A 23338-nucleotide genomic window follows, 5' to 3' on the forward strand; every position below is an offset into this window, starting at 1 on the left:
TTTCAAGCACACATTGGGAAACATAGATCAGGGGTGGACAACCCTCCTGGAGAGCAAGCAGGGTTTTCTTCCAGTCCTATTTAAAGTTCACCAAAATTACAAAATGTTTGTGTCCTTACCTTGAAAGCAGTCTATGGACAAGGAAATGCAATCTATGATTTGGTTACCCACTGACATCAACCCTTTAATATGAGTATTTCCTGTGCAGAGCATTCCCACTGGCCTTCCCACTGTTTCTCCCATTTGCCTGTCTCCCCATCTAATTGCATTACTGTCTGAATAAAGTGTCAAACCACCGAAAAATATTAGCATACTTTACATTTTATCCCCAAAAATCTCAAAGTAACAAAGTCGTCGAATTTTGAGTTTTCATTTAATGTTCAAAGCATTCTGAATCACTAATAATAATTGCTGTCCATAGACAAAATTCTTGACCAATTTGTTAAGAGACTGGATTCAATATACTTTCGTTACTCACCAAAATAAAGAAACTGTTTAGCATGACAAGGAGTGGAATGTTAACTCAAATGCTCTCTGATTACTCTGATTATGCTATAGAGATCCTATTAAATTAAGTATTCTACTTTCCAAATATATGGATTATGCCCTGAAAAATCACGTAATGACGTATACATTTACCCGTCATAACGTAAGTGCGTGGTTGTGTTGTTGGAGGAGGAAGGGGAAACGGTGTGGCGAAGTCAGAAATCTAAAGGGAGGTGTAATTGCTACTTTAAAAAACACGAAAAACAACACAACATCCTTCACATACGGTACGAAGAAACCAACTAAGAAAAGCCGTCTAAGTCCATCGTTTTTAAAGCGGGGGCCGACATGTCTGAAACATACGGTACGTTTACTTAGCCTGCCAGCTAGCTAGCTAGCCAAAGATGGTGGATAAATGAAGATAGTTCGCTCAGGCTGTTTATAGTTGAACAAAAATGATCAGTTCCGGTCTACTTAATGGGGTGGGTCTCCTATAGACACAAATGGAATAGCAGCTGGAGCTCGTTTACTTAGTTCGTTGATTAAACCAGAAAAAACAGCGAGTGGGCTGTCTCGCTTCCTCATCCGTCTCTGAGCTAGGAAGCTAACGTTACGTGTATAACTTCTGCTGTACCTGCTTGGGTCATGACGCTTGTTTGTGTTTGCAGATGCATTCAGCACCGTCATTTCCACTAGGTGTCTTGAAAGTGGGTAGAGAGAAGCGTGGTGTGCTTCCTAAAAGCGTCAAGAAGTAGCTTTTGGACACAACATCTGGAGTCTTTGTATTGTTTGGGACTCGCAGAGGGAGTTGTGAAGTTGGTCAAGTAACTTATCAAAAAATTGGCATAACTAACTTGGGTGGCTAGTTTACGGTAATAAGCGTAGTAATCACTAGAAGCTTTATTTGCAGTCGTTTGGCTTAATTTAACCGACCCCCTTCAGATTTAGCTAGCTAGCCACGTGTCCTTGGGATTTAAAATTTGGAAGTGGTGGGGTTAGCTAACATGTCAAGTTATGCAGTGTTGCCTTTTGCTAACGACCTGTCATGTATCTATCACAGGGCTAGTCAACCATATTTCTGGAGAGTTAAAATCCTGTAGGTTTTCACTCCAAACCTTAATCTAGTGTACCTGATTTATAATAATTAGCTGGTTGATAAACTCAATCAGGTTAGTTACAACTGGGGTTGAAGTGAAAACTTACTGAAGGGTAGCTCTCCAGGAACAGGGTTGGAGAGCCTAATCTGATGCTGTTGCATTGACTCCACAGCCCCAGGGGCCAGATAACAACATCCTCATCACTAGCTTGTTACATTTTTCTTCAGATGAGATCTTATCTGGAATTACATGATTAGTCAGATGTAATATAGTAGCTAGTTCGATTAAAACGTTTACTTGCTTTGCAAGAAGAACGATTTCCCAAATATCCCAGTTTTACATGGGAACATCTGAAATCACTCTAAATGCAGAAAATCGGCAATCAAAATAAATGTTCTACCACGTTATTTTTGGGAAGCATACTTAATTCTGAGTTCGGACATATAAAGTTTGTGTGTGAACTACTTCTAAGACGCATACGTTAAGTTGTTCCGAACACACTTCACTTGCGCTAAAGAGGGAGGCTCGTTCAGCTGGTGCTAGCAGATGCTCAGATCAAATACACTGCTGGAACACATATTAAGGTGTTTATATGTCCTAATAATTTGAAAGATTCTTCAGAAAACCAGGTGTTTTAATCGGTGTATGCTTACTTCGATTTTGACCTTACACCGATTTAAGATGAGCAGAGTTAGGCGTTTACATTACTATTGCATAATCTGCCTTCTGACATCAGTTTAATATCAAATTATTTGTGTGCATGTAAACACTAATTTTTAAGAGGTTTCAAAGCCTGACTGGTTTTCAGAACGGTAGAAATCCCAAAACAAACATCTTTTGTCGTGTGCGTGCATGTTTACATGAGCTGTGTATGTGCGGGGGGCATGTATGCTAGCTTGACTTGTAAGGTAGAATGGGGATTCTGTTAATTCTATTCCACATTAATCCAACCTCCTGAATGTAAACTCTTCTCATGTCATTTTTAAAAAACTACAATGTAACCTACATCTTTTAAAATCAAAACAAGGTAAGTGTTTGTTGGCCCATTTACATATACAATTCTATGGGGGCCAATCCAAGACATTTACATTGGTTTGTTAGTAACAAACCAATCTTTTTATTCTCACCAATGGAAAAATTGCAGTGTTATCTTCCTTTGACCACTCTCTTGGAATCTTTATTCTTAAATATTAATTTGAACTTTGTAAGCATGCTTTGGACATGGTGTCCAGTGGTAGCTAAGTGTTGTTTTACTGTAGCCAGGCCTATTCATTTTCTTATGGTGTGGCTGTGGTGAATGGATTGGTTTTTGCCTCAGCACACCATGCATACTCTCCTCTCTACTGTTGCAGCTTGCTCGACCCCCTGCTGACACGTCTCTCTCCATCTGTCTCCCTCACTCGATAATTATGTAGTCTTTCCTTGCTCTCTTCTGTTTCTGTCTCTCTGAAATGCTACACCAGCAGGTCAACATTAGAAGTGGAGTGCTCTACACTAATGTTATATAGACGACAGCTGTAATAGTCTTCATTGATTTCCTGATTGGCTTTTTTCCCCTTACTACTAGAAGGGATAAAGGAGGGTAGAACAACAGTGTCACAGGGGAGCCACGTGACTACACAAAGCAGACTGTAACATAAGCTGCATTCACTAATTCACTTTGGCATGTAAAGTACAGTAGGAATGGGCCTGCTTTACACAAAACATCACACAGTCTTACGGTTAGGTGAGAGGCTGACTTAGTGTGTGTACACACACACACACACACACACACACACGGATGAAGCCCAGCACTGTAAGAGATTATATGGCTTGGCTCCAGAGGTAACACAGGGGTCTCATTCAGAGCAGGTGGACTGAAGGGCAGACTGTAGAACAGGTGTGTGTGAGGTCGTGCTCTTATTCCTGCCAAAACCTACCAACTGTTTACTATCGCTTATACACAACAAAATTATTGTTGTTATTATGGTGTAAATACAATATGACTCAACTACTTCTAGACAGGCTTTTTCCATCCGTCACATTCGCACACAGGTTGTCATTGATAAGTGTGGCCGCTGAGAGACAGAAAACAAGGTGTGATAAGGCCTTTAGTGGGTACCTACCTTGCTATGAATGTGGCCTCAAGGTTATGTTGGTTGAGTAAACAACACACACACACTAGTATACATAGGCCATGGTTGATTTATGGGTTGGAGAAGAGCTGGCTGCAGGAGAACTGTGTTTTAAATGTCACAGAAGAACAAAGGATCAATCTCATCCCCTGCGCTTTCCTTTCATCAGTAATTTACTCCAGTTGCCATATTGACTCTGTATTTGACTGGCCTGCTTTGGCACAGTGGCACATGTAGCCTAGCTGATTAGCTTACAAGCAGCAGAGTGGTAAATAGCATCCAATCTGCAAATCAGTCAGAAAGTTGAGGAGAAAAGTTTGGCACTGACAGAGTTGGAAATGTAATTGAAATAACAAGGCTTGAAACTCAGTGAGGGGCCATGCCTCCTGTGTGTTTCTCCTGCAGCCTGACTCACTCCAGTGTGTGAGAGAGAGACTTATGGATGCTGCACTCTATGCCACTGCTGCCCCTGTCCACACACAGCCAGCCTCTCCCGCTTCAATTCCCCATTGTTCCTTGTATGGCTTGGTGGAACCCTGGGCTGCGCATGCAAATTGCCATTGCCCTATCTGTGGTCACAGCACAAAGACCATCTTTGGACCGCTCTCTGTCCCACACATCAGGGCCTCAGCCAGATGGTCATGTGCGTAGGACGGGTCAAGTACCAGACCCGGTCCAACACATCACCAGAACTTTGCAGCTGCCCAGTGTAACCCATCTATATTGTGCAGATGTACTCGGGCCGGTTGGCTATGCATAGAGTGTTTGTGAATAGACTGCCTCCATTCCTATACACTTGCCGTCAAGTAGCCAGCTCAGTGTTTCCACTAGGATCTTTTTCAGCAGCGGTGTCAAAGATAGAGGAGGGGTAGTGGGTGTGGCAAATGTTCTATGAGATTGAGGTCAGGGCTTTGTGATGGCTACTCCAATACCTTGACTTTGTTGTCCTTAAGCCATTTTGCCACAACTTTGGAAGTATGCTTGGGGTCATTGTCCATTTGGAAGACCCATTTGCAACCAAGCTTTAACTTCCTGACGGATGTCTTGAGATGTTGCTTCGATATGTCCACATAATTTTCCTACCTCATGATGCCATCTATTTTGTGAAGTGCACCAGTCCCTCCTGCAGCAATGCACCCCCACAACATGATGCTACCACCCCCGTGCTTCACGGTTGGGATGGTGTTCTTTGGCTTGCAAGCGTCCCCCTTTTTCCACCAAACATAACGATGGTCATTATGGCCAAACAGTTCTATTTTTGTTTCATCAGACCAGAGGACATTTCTCCAAAAAGTACAATCTTTGTCCCCATGTGCAGTTGCAAACCGTAGTCTGGCTTTTTATGGTGGTTTTGGAGCAGTGGCTTCTTTCTTGCTGAGCGGCCTTTCAGGTTATGTCGACATAGGACTTGTTTTACTGTAGATATAGATACTTTTGTACCTGTTTCCTCCAGCATCTTCACAAGGTCATTTGCTGTTGTTCTGGGATTAATTTGCACTTTTTTTCCGCACCAAGGTACGTTTATCTCTGAGACAGAACATGTCTCCTTCCTGAGCGGTATGACGGCTGCGTGTTCCCATGGTTTTTATACTTGCGTACTATTGTTTGTACAGATGAACGTGGTACCTTCAGGCGTTTGGAAATTGCTCCCAAGGATGAACCAGACTTGTGGAGGTCTCCAATTTTTGCTCTGAGGTCTTGGCTGATTTCTTTGGATTTTCCCATGATGTCAAGCAAAGAGGCACTGAGTTTGAAGGTAGGCTTTGAAGTATATCCACAGGTACACCTCCAATTGACTCTAATGATGTCAATTAGCCTGTCAGAAGCTTCTAAAGCCATAATACCATTTTCTGGAATTTTCCAAGCTGTTTAAAGGCACAGTCAACTTAGTGTATGTAAACTTCTGACCCACTGGAATAGTGATACAGTGAATTATAAGTGAAATAATCTGTCTGTAAACAATTGTTGGAAAATGACTTGTCATGCACAAAGTAGATGTCCTAACCGACTTGCCAAAACTATAGTTTGTTAACAAGAAATTTGTGGAGTGGTTGAAAAATGAGTTTTAATGACTCCAACCTAAGTGTATGTAAACTTCTGACTTCAACTGTATATCTACATAGGCATACAGAGGCCCATTATCAGCAACCATCACTCCTGTGTTCCAATGGCACGTTGTTAGCTAATCGAAGTTTGTCATTTTAAAAGGCTAATTGATCATTAGAAAACCCTTTTGCAATTATGTTAGCACAACTGAAAACTGTTGTCCTGATTTAAAGAAGCAATAAAACTGGCCTTCTAGTTGAGTATCTGGAGCATCAGCATTTGTGGGTTCGATTACAGGCTCAAAATGGCCAGAAACAAAGAACTTTCTTCTGAAACTCGTCAGTCTATTTTTGTTCTGAGAAATGAAGGCTATTCCATGCGAGAAACTGCCACCGAACTGAAGATCTCGTGCAACGCTGTGTACTACTCCCTTCACAGAACATCGCTAACTGGCTCTAACCAGAATAGAAAGAGAAGTGGGAGGCCCCGGTGTCACAACTGAGCAAGAGAACAAGTACATTAGAGGTTCTAGTTTGAGAAATAGATGCCTCACAAGTCCTCAACTGGCAGCTTCATTAAATAGTTCCCGCAAAACACCAGTCTCAACGTCAACCGTGAAGAGGCGACTCCGGGATGCTGGCCTTCTAGGCAGAGTTGCAAAGAAATAGCCATATCTCAGACTGGCCAATAAAAGATTAAGATGTGCAAAAGAACAGACACTGGACAGAGGAACTCTGCCTAGAAGGCCAGCATCCCGGAGTCGTTTCTTCACTGTTGACGTTGAGACTATCACTGATGCTATCTGTCGCGTACACCCTGAGACAAGCCATACCAAACAGATAAGCTTGGTTTTTCATTGAGGTAAATCGGGGTTAGTTCCAAAGCCTGAGGAGACCGACAGGATGATACAACTCAATCTCTCTCAAAGCGAGGAGCGATGACCTACGGGGTCACCTGTCAGTGGTTGACAACACAACGTCTCTCATGGTTAGTTTTAGAAGTCTCTTACCCCGTCCTCCTTTAGCTCGTCGCTTAGCAAATTAGCGTCAATGTTTACATGCCATCACACTCACACGCAAGGTAGTGATTAGCCAGCTAATTTGGGACCATTGGCAGCTCTGTTGACAGGGAGCAGCTCACAGTCACAGGGAGACTTAAGGATTGGTCTCAACAGTTTGAGCTGCTGGTGTTGTATTGATTTCTGTCCCCGCTCTCTCTCATTTCAGACTTCCTGTTTAAGTTCCTGGTGATTGGCAGTGCTGGGACAGGGAAATCTTGCCTCCTGCACCAGTTCATTGAGACCAAGTGTAAGTAGTACCAATGCTGGTCTCCCCTTGTCCTGCAAGTAAACGACACCCACATGCATTGTTTATGCACGATAATATAGAAACGTTACGTGCATCTCTGCACACTGACCCGCACATACATACAGTGCATTTGGAAGGTATTCAGACCCCTTGACTTTTTCCCACATTTTGTTACGTTACAGCCTTATTCTAAAATGGGTTAAATAGTTTTTTCCCCTCAACAAAATGTGGAAAATGTCTAGGAGTCTAAATACTTTCCGAATGCATGTCCACACACACACACACACACACACACACACACACACACACACACACACACACACACACACACAGATGTGTAAATGAGATTAAGACCTCTAACTCCCAGTGCTGTCAGTAGTGTGAGAGAAGGGCTTTGACTGTGTTAATATCTGGACCTGGGAGAGGCAGTAGCTCCCCAACCCTCTGGTATGCTGAAGAGGCTTCTGAAGAGGCTTCTGAAGAGGCTTCTGAAGAGGCTTCTGAAGAGGCTTCTGAAGAGGATTCTGAAGCTAACTGTTCTGGTCTTTAAACAAGCACAACGCACCAGCACAATATAGATCAGCACTGTGACTCTGGGAATTAACCAGGAAATGTTTCTGTGAAGTCTTGGCAACTTAGGCCTAATAACTAGGCAGTCACACTATTAGGTGTTTTACCTTTCAGTCAAGGTTGTCTTTCACAAACCAGCCATCTGGAAAAACCGACATATTTGAATAAAATATATAGGAGACAAACAGTACAGTGATGGTTGTGGCTTCTCTCCTGGTCTGTCTCTGGCTGTGCAGTCAAGCAGGACTCCAACCACACCATCGGGGTTGAGTTTGGTTCCAGGGTGGTCAACGTCGGGGGTAAGACGGTTAAACTACAGATCTGGGACACAGCCGGACAGGAGCGCTTCAGGTAATGACCTCCGATTGGTTACCCAGAGGGGCCGTTACCTCTGACCCGTGCTCTCATTGGTTGACAGATTGTATTCTGGTTCTGTAATTGGTTAACGGTGCTGTCTGTCTGCCCTCCCCCAGGTCTGTGACTCGCAGCTACTACCGCGGAGCGGCAGGGGCGCTGCTTGTATATGATATTACAAGGTAGGTCAGCCAATGATAGACCCATGAGAAAAGCACGTTGGTTTCACTGGTCGCTCGTACACACACAGAGGACGTGGGAGTCGGCATAGACAGAGCACAGAGAGACCGAATAGAGATGTTGAATTTCAACAGGCCCATGGAGAGTGGGTCAGGAGCACGGAGTCAGAGATAGACGAGGTGTATGGCAGCACCAAGCCAAGGGTTTTTATTTAGTCAGCCCAGAGTTGCCATGTTGCATCATCAAGATGGAGTGAATTGTGTAATGTTAGGTGACAGAGCTTTAATAAAGTGTGTGATGCAGAGTGACAGTGCTGTAATAAAGTGGTGTCTCCAGGCAGGCGGCAGCAGCCCGGAAAGCAAAACTCCATTAGACAGAGTGTCAACTGAGCGAGAGAGAGAAGGACGGGAGTGTGGAATAGAGAGAGCAGGGAGGGGGAGAGAATATGTTGGAGAGGGAGAGAGATGGAAGCAAAGTGTGGGAGGAAGGGAGAGAAGAGGGAGCCGTGTTCAGGTCAAAGGAATAGAAAGAGAGGAGACCGAAAAGCGTGTGGTGTGAGAGCTACACCGAGGCAGAGGGGTCGTCATCGCTTAGCTCTATGCTGACGTCATGGTTCAGCCGCCTCACTGCAGCTGTGGGACAGTAGTCTGACCCCTTCTGCTCACTGTTCTCACATTGCCATGGACACCAGCATGCGGTCACCATGGTGATGGGTGATTTCACCCCCACCCCCCCAAAAAAATAGTTTCTAGGAGGTGGGAGCTGGTAATCAGACTCCATCTGTCCTTGAAGAGGGGAAAGGCAGGGATGATTTTCTGTACTTCCTTTCTCATTTGGAGCAAAAATAACATTAGCCCAGAGGTATATATTGAAAAGTGTACGTTTTGAAAACTGCTAATATTCTCAATGTCTATCATCTCTACCTCCTAAATTCTTCTTGTATTTGACCTCTTATGTTGTAAGGAACGCACAATTAAATATACTGATTTTTCAAAAGTACTATCCCATCCTACTGAACATTCCTGTCCTAATGAAATGCTTCATGCGATTTAACTCAGTTTTCCCCTCGTCTGTATCTGTCTGTCGTGTCTATCTGGCGTGTCTCTGTCCTCTAGTCGGGAGACATACAACGCCCTGACCAACTGGCTGACAGACGCACGGACGCTGGCCAGCCCCAACATCGTCATCATCCTGTGTGGGAATAAGAAGGACCTGGATGCGGACCGAGAGGTCACCTTCCTCGAGGCGTCCCGCTTCGCACAGGAGAACGGTAACTGTCCGTCTCTCCTCACCCCTACTCAGGCCATTTCCCCTCCCTCTCATTTCATAACTGTCTCTCCCCCTTCCTGTTCTCACTCCATCGCTCCCCTTTTCGGGCAACTCTCTATTCTAAGATAGTAGTTTCCATCAGCTTTTAGGCCTGTATTAGTTTTCCTAGGGAGTGAGGGAGTACTGACTGTGTTGACTGTTACAGAGCTGATGTTCCTGGAGACCAGTGCTCTGACAGGGGAGAACGTGGAGGAGGCCTTCCTCAAAACTGCCCGCACCATCCTCAACAAGATGGAGTCAGGTAAGAAAACGGTACATGTGTTTACTTCTGAGATGTGTGTGTGCTAAAACGGTGTATCTGTTTGATTTTGTTCATACAATCATATGTTGAGCGTGTATGTGGATGTCTGTGTGTTTGCTCATGTTGTTTACACCTGTGTGTGTGTGTGTGTATTGTGTGTCCTTGTCTTTCTTCGTATATGTGTGTCAGGTGAGTTGGACCCAGAGCGGATGGGTTCAGGTATCCAGTATGGAGATTCTTCTCTGAGGCAGCTGAGACAGCCCAGAGGTTCCACCTCACAGATCAAGCAGCAGTGTAACTGCTAGGGGCCGGACCCCCACCCTCACCCTTCAACCCCACACTCACAGGACACCCCCTAAAGGTCAGTAGACTGCCATGCTATGCTTCGATTAAATGTGGCTTTAGAGAATAATTTGATACAAAATATATAAACATTTCTATCCCTCTCAGCTCTAGGTGTTTTGGGATGTGCAGGACTCCCCCCCCTCTCCCTTCTGCAACCCCTTACACACTTACAGCATACCTGGACCAGTCACCATGGAGATGACCTGCAACCCCTGACCATTGGTAAGAGTATATACTTCCTGCCAAGGGAGTTTCCCCGGGGTCCTCGGTCCTAGGCCGGGAGACCCTGTGGTGTGAACTGTGCTGGGAACATAAGACAGTCAATATCTGGGATGACTGTCAGGGTCAGGGGTTGTGTGTAGGGGATGTTCCGTTTTTACCCTTTTGTTGTTTTTATCAACACACGCTTGCATGCACGCACACATACACACCACCTGTAACTGAAAGTTCATGAAGGATGAATTGCAAAACACACATGGTCAACTTCCTCATTCATACGCAGCCTGTTAGACTGCACTATCAGGTTGTTTGACAGTTGAAGTTCTTGTGTTTTACCCATCACTCTCTATTATTATTATTATTATTATTATATTTCTTATCAGCTGAATTTAACCTTTGTTTGCACTGAGCACTACTTCTTATCAAGCCTGCTATTCACCTTCTGATAACCAGGCAAACCTAAGTCTACCCAAACTTGACTACTCTGCAACCCGAAAAGAGCCGTTTACCACCAACACCCAAGCATGAGCTGGTTGTTGGGTCAGTTGTGAATGCTTCCTCAATTATTGTCCAATCTTTTCCCCTGATTGTTCTCCTGGCTTCAGATGTACACATGTCACTGATTCCACCGGTCGAAATGTTACCACATGTAACTTGACTTTGGGTAAAAATGGCATTGATTCTAATCTAACGGACAACTTCTCCAAGGTTTGATTTCAATTAATGAAATTTATCAAGTGGAGTAGAGAAATGCTTGACGTTGTGGATGTATACAGTCCCCTCAACGCCACCCTCCCCCCCAAATTGTCATTACTAGCACTTCCCAAAGGGAAATCGATTCAGGCACTCAAAGGCCTGCGGGTCATGTCCATTGCACAAGGATGAGTAAGGTTTCAGTTCAGTCTTCTCTTATGGTTTTCCAAAGGACCCCAATGACCACTTGTTGTTCCCCATTATCAGCTGCATATCTAATGTCATATCTAATGCTTGCCTTTGCCATGTAAGGGTTACACTCTGTCTCAATCTCAGGCTCTATCGCGCCCTGGGGGTGGGGAGGTTATCTCTGAGAATGTAAGCCCATCTCTGCCCTCTTCATTTCTCTGCTGCTCTGAGTTCACATCTAAAGACCGGTCACAGGAAGCTAGACTGGTTTCAGTGTCACTAGTGGGAAATATTCAGGTTACACGGCCAGGCTGCAGTCTGTAGCATTCAACTGCACTTCTTGTTTTTACATGTCTTACATCTTGTCTTACATCTTGCCTCTTCCACCTATCATTTTCTGACTGTCATATAGAATCAGGTTATGAAAGACAAACATTTAGAATTTCAGGCCCTTACCTAGGGCCCTTATGCACCCTTACCTAATTCCTAAGCAATGCTACTGTTTGGACTCCACTAAGAGCAGTTTATCTGTTACACTGAACCAGCCTTGAGAAGATGGCTATCAAAATGCCACTGTGACATCATCAACCTGAGAAAGACTGGTCCCATTTTGTGTAAACAAACGTTTTTTTTTAAGTCTGCTTTGTTACTTTTCTTTCTTTCTCCTCTGCAAGTGCACTTTTACGTGAGATTGTTTTGTTTATATACTGTATCTATAGAATTGTACAAATTGAAATATATACTGTAATAAAGAGCAATTGGAGAGGTAATCATTCCTTACTAAAGAACAACTGAGATTTTGTCCTTTCTCTCCCGGTATCGACTGACTGACCCAAGCCTCCTGTTCTATTCTCCCTCTCCAGGGTTGTGGTAAAATGATTCACTCTGTCAATTTTTTTGGGACTCGTTGTTTGTAGCTTCCTGCTGCCGTTGTAGGGGTGATGTAACACTTGGCAATTACTGTGACTTCCTGAGCCCGGGTGAGTGTGCAGACCCACAGACTGACGGCAATCAGTCAGGTCTCACAACAGTAGTGATGCACTCCATGCTGCTTGACCCTAAGACCATTGAACCGTGGCCTCAATAATGTCTTGTGTATTCTATCGTAAGCACTTAATCACATGGCCATTAGCCTATAACTAACTTCCTTCAGTCTCCTGTCATTTCGAAACGGAGCAGAAACTCAGTTGTTGCTTAGTAACCAACGTGGTGGAATCATTTTAGGAACTACTGTACATCTGAATAATCTATGCTGTAAATACATTTTCAGATTGTGTTTGGCAGGGAAGGGTTGCTTGTTCGTTTTAAGATGTATTCTAAATAAACATAGCTTTTTAACTCTGTGGTGAATTAGATTTATTACAGATCATGTCTTGACGTGTGTGTGCACACATTCATTGTCAACCTGGTTGCCTATCCGCCACAGACCTCACAGCAAGAGTAGGGTTAGTGTATCAGGAGACTACATATGGTAAAAGCTTTGTCTGAATTTCAATGGAGTAACAGGCAGAGTGCGTTAATGTAGCTTAAGTGGATATATTGATTAATTTTATAGATCACTGGGAGGCTGCAAGAATGACCTCAGAGGGCGGATTCCAAAATGTGAAGGCTAGGCTGGATTAATACCACTAGATGGCACTAATCACAAATTATACGTTTTCCAACTTCAGTACTTAATCTGATGTTCGTCACACAAACATTCACAGTATAAAAAGCACAGGTTTTAACATTTTATTTAGTACTTTGATTTTTATATATATATACACACACTGACTGGGTAGTTTAGCAACAGGAGACCTCAACACATCTTTCAACCATCTCAGACAGGTGGAGAGGGGAAGCAGTACATCGCACTAAATCCAAATAAAAACTAACAAACCATAATAGTAACATGTGAAACCTGTGACATGTCGGGAGGTGCAAGACTGGACATGGTTACAATGACAGACGAGTTACAAGGCGGTGTTGTCACAGACCTACTAGACAAGTGCCTCTAGAGTTTTGGTCATATCATTTGGCCTCTGGTTGTTGGAAACCCCATTTATGTCGTGGGAATATTAATGGAATTTCCTCCAATTCAGATCTGTGTATTAAAACACTCGGTGAGAACGAGACAGGCTGGGGAATGGCCAATGGTTTCACACATAAGATACTGTTTTTATGTACACCATACAAAACAAACTTCACAGTACTGCTTTACTTAAAATATATATCACTGTATAATTTCCCTTAAAGTATTTGTGTGTATTTAAAGTTGAACATATCTGGATGTGACTAACAAGCACCATATGTGGAGTGGAGACGCATTGTCTGATATACAACCTGACATGATACTGACAGTTATTTAAGACAGGAGAACCTATTTAATATCACAGAGTAGCTACAACCCTGCACAGGTTGCCATTACCAGACCTCTCAACAGCACACTTAGAAAGTGCACTCCACTGAACTGTGAACCATCACGAGAGGTCAATGGCTTCGATGGGCATTTGTAGCGGTGGTTTAGTCACTCCTCAGCTCAAACTGTGATTCTTCCAGACAAGACGTATGGTGCAGAGAAGACAGGGATATCACAGGCAGTTTACAAGGGTTTTCTGATGTTTTTTTATTTTTTTATATAGCTACTGTAGTGACAATGGGGTTGCCAGAACAGTGAATCCTTGTCATCCTCTCTCCACTAGTATAGGTTTGATGGCGGGATGTACAGGTGAATAACTGGCAACCTTAATCTAAGTGCAGCCTCCAGCTTGAGACAGGGCATAGAGAGAACATGTATTTTCAGTGCTGCAAATATACTCATCCAGATAACTTTACTTGAACTGGTGGTTAAGAGCCGTATCTGCAGCATCAAAATACAGCCTTTCTGGGACATAAGAGGTTGAAACTTTCTCATTGTTGCAGATCGAAATGTAATGTGTAGAGCCGACTCGATTCCGATTCTGCATGACCCGAAAACGATGTCTGTTCTACGCCATGCATTTCTATCTGAACGTTCTGTGACTGCACCCTCGTGAATAAGCCCCTGGTTTCTGTAAGGGGTGGAGGATGGCAAATGAGAGGGGGTCCTTTCCAGAGTGACATTGATGGTGGGTGGGTGATGGACTGGTCAAGATGGCTACTCGAGGGACTGGAGCATTAGCAGCTGCTTGAGGACCTTGGTCTGGCTTGTCTCTCTGATCTCCCCCGCCAGGAACATCTCGTCCACCACCGTGTACACCTGGGACAGAACACACAGGACAGGTTGAGGCAGGTTAGGTCAGAGGTCAGCCTACTGCACTGGTCAAAATCCCTGTGCGCACACAGCTTTAACCTCTTTGGGCTGGGGGGCAGTATTTTCACATTCGGATGAAAAGCGTGCCCAGAGTAAACTGCCTGCTACTCAGGCCCAGAAGCTAAGATATGCATATTATTAGTAGATTTGGATAGAAAACACTCTGAAGTTACTAGAACTGTTTGAATGATGTCTGCGAGTATAACAGAACTCATATGGCAGGCGAAAACCTGAGAAAAATCCAACCAGGAAGTGGGAAATTGAGGTTTGTTGTTTTTCAAGTGATTGCCTATCCAATATACAGTGTAAATTTGGTCAGATTGCGCTTCCACTAGATGTCAACAGTCTTTAGAACATTGTTTCAGGCTTCTATTGTGAAAGGGGAGTGAATAAGAGCTGTTTGAACCAGTGGTCTGGCTGAAAGCCTTTAGTTTAGTCACGCGCACGGCCGTGGGCACGAGCTCCGTTCATTTTTAAAGACGAAGGAATTGTCCGGTTGGAATATTATTGAAGATTTATGATAAAAACATCCTAAAGATTGATTCTATACATTGTTTGACATGTTTCTACAAACTGTAATGGAACTTTTTTGACTTTTTGTCTGGACTTAGACAAATGCGCCTTGTGCATTTGGAATAGTGAACTAAACACGCAAACAAAAAGGAGGTATTTGGACAAAGATTAACTTTATTGAACAAAACAAACATTTATTGTGGAACTGGGATTCCTGGGAGTGCATTCCGATGAAGATCAAAGGTAAGTGAATATTTATAACGCTATTTCTGACTTTTACTGACTCCGCAACATGGCTTGTTTAGGTGGCTGAGCGCTGTACTCAGATTATTGCATGGTGTGCTTTCACCGTAAAGCTTTTTAGAAATCTGACACAGCGGTTGCATTAAGGAGTAGTTTCTTTAATTTTATGCATAACACTTGTATCTTTCATCAACGTTTATGATGAGTATTTCTGTAAATTGATGTGGCTCTCTGCAAAATCACCGGATCTTTTGGCAGCAAAACATTACTGAACATAACGCGCCAATGTAAACTGAGATTTTTGGAAATAAATATGAACTTTATCAAACAAAAACCTACATGTATTGTGAAACATGAAGTCCTATGAGTGCCATCTGATGAAGATCATCAAAGGTTAGTGATTCATTTACTCCATTTCTGCTTTTTGTGACTCCTCTCTTTGGCTGGAAATTTGGCTGTATGTTTTTTTGTGACTAGGTGCTGACCTAACATAAATCGCATGGTATGCTTTCACTGTAAAGCCTTTTTGAAATCGGACACTGTGGTTGGATTAACAAGAAGTTTATCTTTAGAATGGTGTATAATACTTGTATGTTTGAGGAATTTTAATTATGAGATTTCTGTTGTTTGAATTTGGCGCCCTGCACTTTCACTGGCTGTTGTCAAATCGATCCCGTTAATGGGATTTAATCCCTAAGAAGTTTTTAAAAAATGGAAGTGTTGGGAGAACTGTATAGATCCTGCAGATTCATCTCCACCCCATTATGTAAATTAGCCTTTCTAACAGTGCGTAGGCCTTGCTGCTGTGGCACTAGATCTAATAGAGAGGGGGTTGATGTTGAGGCAAGCTGTTTGCCATCATGTCGCTTTCTGACACTTTCTGTTTTATTCGTGAATCCGAAGACATCACAGAGCGTAGCAACTTTTAGCGTGGGCTGCGCTTCTTTAAGGTTCAGCGAGTGGGCGAGTACTCAGAAATGCCTTACGTAATTGACACGATAACTGCTTAAAGGGCAGTCATCAGAGGAGTCTTAATTGCTTAACATTTCTGGCAGAGGGAAAAACAACCCCCACCAAATTGATGTGGATGAGCCTAGTTGACTGATTGTTGTAATTATGCATCCCATCCTCGTTGCCATAGCACCCCCCCATTGCAACGAAAGAAAATAAATTAAAATGGTATTTTTTCACCTCCCCCGGGTTTCTTCCTCTCCTTTCTGTTTTTCCTCTTAGCACAGAGTTTGTGGTTTTAAAATTCATCTCAACATTTTTTACTCTTACCTTGTAAAAGTTGAACACCAGGTCCAACTCGCACACATTGTGGAAATACTCATTCAACACCTAAAGGGGGAAAGAGGACACGGGGGTCAGGTTTTGTTACATTAACTATTTAGTCTAATTCATAGCTAGGATACAGTGTAATCCATAGTACAAGGCTGTGGTCTGAAGTAGTGCACTAGCCTAAATGATTCCCTAGTATATAGGGAATCATTTAAGGGCCTGAGGAAGTCCAGCATTCCAGGTTGCGGTGCTCTTGAACCCGAGTGTCAGGAATCTCTGCTGTTTTCCTTCACGGCCACATTCCGCCTGCCCCTCGGACAGGGAGCACAGTGCGAGCTGTTCCGCCATTTCCCCTCGGCCCGGGACGAAAGCCACTCAGGCAATGCTTTTTGGGAATATGAACGAAGACCACCAGAGAGATTCATCCTTCCCCCACTTTGGTGTTTTGGTCTTACTTTTGCGTCGAGTCAGACTCTATATGGGGCGTATTACACTGGGTAAGAATGCATAGAAAATAGAGCCCCACAGTCGAGGTGTCATAATACCCATAAGACCTAGCGGTCAAACAGGGAAATGGTTCCAATTTTTCCACCAGGCATTTTTTTTCCCATAGGGGATTTTAGAAACACTTAAAATTAGTGATGCACCGATATCTGATATTTTCACTTGCCAAAAACCCCAATACCGATATTAAACATTATATAATGCTTAAAAGGCCGCTAGTACAGTTAAATAGTTCACACACACACACACACACCGGTTTAAGGCACTGCATCTCAGTGCAAGAGGCGTCACTACAGTCCCTGGTTCGAATCCAGGCTGTATCACATCCGGCCTTGAATGGGAGTTCCATAGGGCAGCACACAATTGGCCCAGCGTGGTCTGGTTTTGGCCAGGGGGAGGCCATTGTAAATAAGAATTTGTTCTTAACTGACTTGCCTACTTAAATAAAAAGGTTACACAGACAAACACAAGCTTGTTGACCAATCAGGACCTGAATATGACTGAACGTCACATAATAATTTAACGCGTTCATACATTTTGTACGTAGTTATTACACATTGATTACACTAACACCAGTATTTCACATGTCACAACGATTCATCGATACGTATGCTATGATGCTGGTAAAGTTGTCTCGCGCACCTACAGTGCTGGTCATAAAAAAAGCTAGCTAGCTCATGGATGCAAACAATGTTCTTCCCCAAAAACATAGGAAAACGACAACCTGTTTCAGTAGCTATAGTTAGCTAGCTAAGTATATAGCTAGTTATCATCATCATCATCTAAAAGAAGATCAGTCTTATAAATTAGGGTTATTTGATTAATGGTGGTCGGACCCACCTATGAAGCTAGCCACAAGGATTAGCCACAAGTATGCCATTGACATTGACAGTGATGCAAATTAATACAAATAGTAGAATTATGCCATAATTGAATAGATCATGCTAAATAAGGTTGGAATGTTATATAAAATCAACAAAAGGCAATGTTAATTTGACAAATCTGTTAATCACACTGGATGTATTATACTTTAGAATTGGATTGGGGTCGTACTTATTTCACTGTTCAGCCTTACCTATGGATTGTGGATCAGTGACATGCGGTATCAGTCTACTCAGTGACACCCAGAGGACATTAGCATCGTAGCTCTTATTGTGGGACTCTGAAACAACTGAATTGAGCCAAATTTATTATCAACCTGTGTGTATTGAACACTAGTGCCTAGGAAAAACAATACTGTGTGGATGTTTTGGAGTCTGATAACTCCGAGGAGGACGTTGGGGGAAAAAATTGGGTATTGATTAGACTCTCACCCATTTCATTGATCCCCAATCCTCAGGGAAAGCTGTACATTGCAATATGAATGCCAATATACACAATAGGCTGACTGGGGAGGTGATTTCACAGTCACAGTCCTGCGATAAGAGCTACAACGCTAATATTTGCGTAAATACAGTTGTGTTCTGTGGGTGTCACTGAGTAGACTTATAACCCATTTCATTGCTTCACATCATATAGTCTAAATATGGCATGATTCCACCAATTGTAACCTTCTGCATCACTTTCAAAGGGGTACTTTTATTTTGAAGGCAAACCGCAAATTCCACTATAGTGCCTAATCCTTATTGTGGCTAGCTTTACAACACATAACCCGGTTGAGGCTCACTAGCCAGATGAAGCTAGCTGGCTGCTTATAACATTAGCTTTGGGCAACAGGGTTGAGTAGCTGGCTAGCTATTTATTTTCATGAACTGAAGTTCAATTTCAATAGGCAAACAACAAGGGACAACCTAGCTAATACTTACTCACAAGGATTCCTAAATCATTTCTAAGAATAGTGAAAATGACTGCAGTTTCTACTGGTAATTGTTTTCAGCCTGGTTGTATTTGTGCCAGCTAGGTACCAAGCTAAAGCTAGTTAGCTACCGCAGAAGTTGCGGTCGAACAAATAATGCTTTACTACCAACGCGGTGTTGTAAAAACATCGTTCGTGGCCGGTGTTTGCAGACTTTTTTGTACAGCTTTGCTACTGATAGTAGTGGTGGCGTTTGGCTTGCACGTGCAAATTCAGAACACAACATTCTACAATAGAACAGTGTTATTTGACATGTGAAATTAAAAGCTTCAAATAGTGTTATTGTCAAATACTGTTATTTGACACACAAAGACCCAAACGGCGTTCCATAGTATGTCGTGAAGCTTATAGCAGTGACGCTATTACTATGTAACTCCGGTAGGGCAACATCTGAACAACAGCACACTTGGTAACGTTAGTGTGTACCGGTGCTCGACCAGTCGCGAAAGCCAAAATCACCCATGACAGAGAACGGTTGATTGTCAAGGGCAATGAATTCCATTATCTTGGATTTCACCTTTGAGTTGTCTCGCTGAAATGTTGTTACTCTTTCGGATGACTGCTTGATCCACACAGCAGACATTGTGGGCTAGGTTAGGAAAGCAACATTTTACGTGCGTCATTACATCATATAGGTATGCACGTCAGCTTTGACATCGGTTTTTCACATCGGCGTGAAACTAGACACCGGGCCGATACCGATGTTGACATTTTTAGCAAATATTGGCCGATTCCGATATGTTCACCGATATATCGTGCATCCCCACTTAAAATAAGGGCTGTGTTTCATGTAGGCTTACCCTGGAGTGACGATTTGATAACCAATTAAATCTCTCACGGACAAGGTGACTTTTCAATACATTCGGCTCTATTTACTCTCAGATTCGAAAATGCTAATTAGCATCAAAGTAGACATCATGCAAGATTACAAATCCCTGCAAGCTCCTGCACGTCATCTCTAGCTGACACCTTTGTTAACAGGTATTGTGTCCATTTAAAACTTGCACAAGACAGTTCACAGAGTTGTCAATTAATAGAAATGTTGCCAATTTATTCATTACTATATTTAGCTAACAATCGATAGTTAATCCATATATTCTTACCTGTGCTTCTAGTCAGCAGACTCATCCAAATCATCATAGCATTTGTAGTTCTTTATGATAGCCACATTAACAGCCACATTAGCAGCTAATTAGGATTTCATTTTGGGGGGTAGATACAGGCGAATATATTGATGAGGCACTATATTCGAGAGATTTATACGGTTATCAAAACGTCACACCAAGGCAAGCATACACGAAACACAGCCCTTATTTTAAGCGTTTCTAAAATCCCCTAGGGGAAAAATGGTGGGAAAACGATTCAAACTATTGCCCTGTTTGACCGCTAGGTTTTATGGGTATTATGACTCATACTGTGGTACTCTATAGGTGTGTTCGTAAATTCGTTCTGGCTATCTACTCCGATTTCAGAGCACTCGCGTCTGAGTGTACCAGAGTGCAGAATAACTGATGAATATACGAACACTCAGCACCCGTTGAATATGGCCAGTGTCAGTAAACGTTGGCAAAAAAAAGCGTAATTAAATAATTGTTGCCAGCAGCACAGTTACAGTCACCAATGCTCTGGATAACCAGCTCGGCTAGGGTGAGTAGAATGGTCAGAGTGAGGTGTTCTCTCATTTATGTCTGGAAGTAGCTAGCATGCTAGCCAACGTTAGCTTGGGTGCTTGACTGCCGTTGTGAGGTCAGAACCCTCAGATCAACCCTACTCCTCGGCCACAGCATCCAGTGTGCTTCCTGAACACTCCAAGAGTGAAACGCTCAGAATTTACAAACAGACAATCTGACAACGCTCTGAATTTACGAACGCCTAAAGCGCACTCCAGATTAGAATATAGGGTGTGTGCATAAATTCAAAGAGCTGTAGGAGCACATCGATACGATCATTTACCAATAAAACATGAATAATCATTCAGCTATGAATGTGGAGATTTGATGAGCCCACATTCCTTCACATAACCAGCCAAAGAGTCGTGGACATAAAACAGCCCCCACATTGTGTGTCATCGTAATAAACAGTCTACGTCTGAGTTAATGTCATATCATACCTCCACAAAGTTGTGAATGCCCTCCAGGTATGCCAGGTTGTTGTCTGTCACATCCACACAGATACAGAAGTACAGACCAGCATAGCGCCTATAGATGATCTTGAAGTTCCTGAACTGAAGACAAGACAATTGTCTCAATATGTGCTTTTTCATTGAAGAATAATTAATAGCATATCGAATTCAACCTGGTTAACCAATTAGTCCCGTGTGGCTCAGTTGGTAGAGCATGGTGTTTGTAACGCCAGGGTTGTGGGTTCGATTCCCACAGGGGACCAGTATGGGAAAAGAAAAAGATGTATGAAATGTATGCATTCGCTACTGTAAGTCGCTCTGGATAAGAGCGTCTGCTAAATGACTAAAAATGTAGTATATCAGTGGAAAATATAGCCTATTATCCACTGCCTCTTCAGTGTCACAATGTATGCTACAATTTAGGCCCATGTCACTGTAAAGCCAAGTAAAAAGAGCTCCAGACCTTGAGTTACTGTACCAGGTAGCTTCCAGCCTTGCTAGAATGGCCAGATAGTGACAATGAATACAATTGCCAGAAACAAATAGCCTACATTAGGGCACCCACATGGCATCGAGTAAATCCTTCTGCCTTACCTCCACAAAGTTAGTGTGCTTGGCATCACGGACAGTCACCACAGCGTGCACCTCCTCAATCAGCTTCTGTTTCTCATCGTCATCAAACTGCATGTACCACTTGGCCAGTCGGGTCTTCCCTGCTCGGTTCTGAATCAGGATGAAGCGGATCTGAATGACAGGAGCAGGGGAGGAGAGAAAATGAAGAATGAGAAATGCTCTGCAGTCCGGGAACAGGGTTGGAGACCCCTGTACCAGAGAGCTACCCTCCTGTAGGTTTTTGCTCCAACCCCAGATGTAACTAACTTTGTTCAGCTTATCAACCAGTGTGCTAGATTAGGGTTGAGTGAAAACCTACAGGACTGTAGTTCTCCAAGAACAGGGTTGGAGAGCCCTGCTATAGTAACTTAGCTAACTACATCACAACATTCTGAACTCGGCATATAGCCAAGCTAGACTAGGCCTGAATGTAATGTGGCTATAGAACTTGATTTTCCCGTTCTTCTTGTCAGAGAGTCAAAGTTCTACACACTTAATTTCCATTTGAACATTAGGAAACATTGAACGCTCGCTAGCCTTGTCTTGAATACGGCTTCTCAGATCTAACTATAGGTAAGTAACGTTAAGCATTTCACAGTAAGGTCTACAACTGTTGTATTCGGTGCATGTGACAACATTTTATTTGGTTCACTGGATGTTCTCACCACTCATGCATCATCAGTTTCACCTATAACCTACAACTATAACAAACACCAATAACAGTGCATTTCTGAGCATGGATTGGTTAAGTGTGCAGACAGATTCGCATTCCTTTACAACACCTACCGTTAACTAGTAATCTAACGTTAGCTAGCCACACCCTTCCAGGTCAAGATATATAGCTAGCTATGTTAACTAGCTAGGTGGCTAACTAGTCTAACGTTACTGACAAATGCAATCCAGGCAGTTGCTACTTTTAAAAAAAAGTCGGGAGCCGGATGTAGCTAATCGATTCATTTAGTTAGGTTTGTTTGTTTAATTCGAATATATAACGTTATCTAGCTAACTATACTTTATAGGCTTCTCATACATTTCACAGGAGAGATTGGCGAACGACATTGGCTAGCTAGCGGCTATGCTAACGTTAGAGCAAAGTAATTGGCCACATAATGTACCCAATTGCAAACATACCATTGTCTTTTCTTTGAGTCAGTTGTTTTTAATCAAATAGGAATTCCCTTAGCCTGATGACTTTTATTAGATTTTTCATAAATTCTCCAAATGACCAGGATTGTTTTGACGACCGATTGCCCGCTATCTTACCGAGCAGGGTGTACAGGAAAAGCTAAAGGCGCAAGGCATTGCGGGAAATTTAGTTTTATTAGACCAGTAAATTCGTTAAATTAAAAAGTTAAGAGAATGATATATCCCTACAAGAACCAGCATGCACCCCTCTCCAGCTTCTTGTGTCAACTGCAGATTCGTGAGGTCATGTCACATGAATATTTGGCTCAGGTTTGGCCAATCATGTAAAAAAAAAAAAAATCTGAAGGGGAAAGTGCAAATTTTGTAGTATAAATAATTTACAGGCACTTATTGTAATTTATGGCACATTATATAACGGGTAAATCAGTTCCTGAATTCTGATAGTTACAACCGCATTCCAGCCGGTCTATTCCACAAGTTAGCGCCGGCTAAAACTGACATTTAAATTGCCTATTTACTCTGTTCCATTTGACTGTGCAATCCACTGTCTCATCAACCCAGCCGGGTTATTTATGAACCTAATCCCCACTATTAAAAGCATCTAGACATGATCTCACATTC

The 23338-nt window shown here is 42.8% G+C and overlaps 3 protein-coding genes and 1 non-coding gene across 6 annotated transcripts in view; 3 read left to right on the top strand and 1 right to left on the bottom strand.

Moving 5' to 3' along the window:
• The first annotated feature begins 631 nt into the window (after positions 1 to 631).
• Positions 632 to 12508, top strand: LOC106612374 (RAB4B, member RAS oncogene family). Its single transcript, XM_014213454.2, has 8 exons — positions 632 to 850; positions 6970 to 7050; positions 7857 to 7971; positions 8094 to 8156; positions 9270 to 9424; positions 9629 to 9724; positions 9914 to 10085; positions 10175 to 12508. Exons 1-7 carry the CDS (start codon positions 835 to 837, stop codon positions 10027 to 10029), a joined length of 642 nt encoding a protein of 213 aa, XP_014068929.1. The 5' UTR covers positions 632 to 834; the 3' UTR covers positions 10030 to 10085; positions 10175 to 12508.
• A 379-nt stretch (positions 12509 to 12887) lies between these two features.
• On the bottom strand, positions 12888 to 22999 carry LOC106612373 (adaptor related protein complex 2 subunit sigma 1). 3 transcript variants are annotated; one of them, XM_014213452.2, is made up of 5 exons: positions 22703 to 22998; positions 21554 to 21703; positions 20948 to 21061; positions 16479 to 16538; positions 12888 to 14387 (listed from the first exon to the last, which is right to left on the bottom strand). In XM_014213452.2, the coding sequence occupies exons 1-5, from the start codon at positions 22703 to 22705 to the stop codon at positions 14286 to 14288; spliced, it is 429 nt and encodes a 142-aa protein (XP_014068927.1). In that variant the 5' UTR covers positions 22706 to 22998; the 3' UTR covers positions 12888 to 14285. The 3 variants fall into 3 exon arrangements, with proteins under 3 accessions (XP_014068927.1, XP_014068928.1, XP_014068926.1); XM_014213453.2 differs by lacking the exon at positions 20948 to 21061 and having other exon boundaries at positions 22703 to 22999; XM_014213451.2 differs by having other exon boundaries at positions 12888 to 16538; positions 22703 to 22999.
• Positions 21149 to 21231, top strand: trnat-ugu (transfer RNA threonine (anticodon UGU)). The gene has a single exon. It is a non-coding gene; the product is annotated as a tRNA-Thr (tRNA).
• The window catches only part of arhgap35a (Rho GTPase activating protein 35a), a 104825-nt gene continuing 103535 nt past the window's right edge, over positions 22049 to 23338 (top strand). The window contains exon 1 of the mRNA XM_045724377.1: positions 22049 to 22144. The gene's annotated coding sequence lies outside the window, so the exon portion shown is untranslated. The remainder of the gene's footprint in view (positions 22145 to 23338) is intronic.

Source organism: Salmo salar, chromosome ssa09, assembly GCF_905237065.1.
Source record: "Salmo salar chromosome ssa09, Ssal_v3.1, whole genome shotgun sequence".
Lineage (NCBI taxonomy): Eukaryota > Metazoa > Chordata > Actinopteri > Salmoniformes > Salmonidae > Salmo > Salmo salar.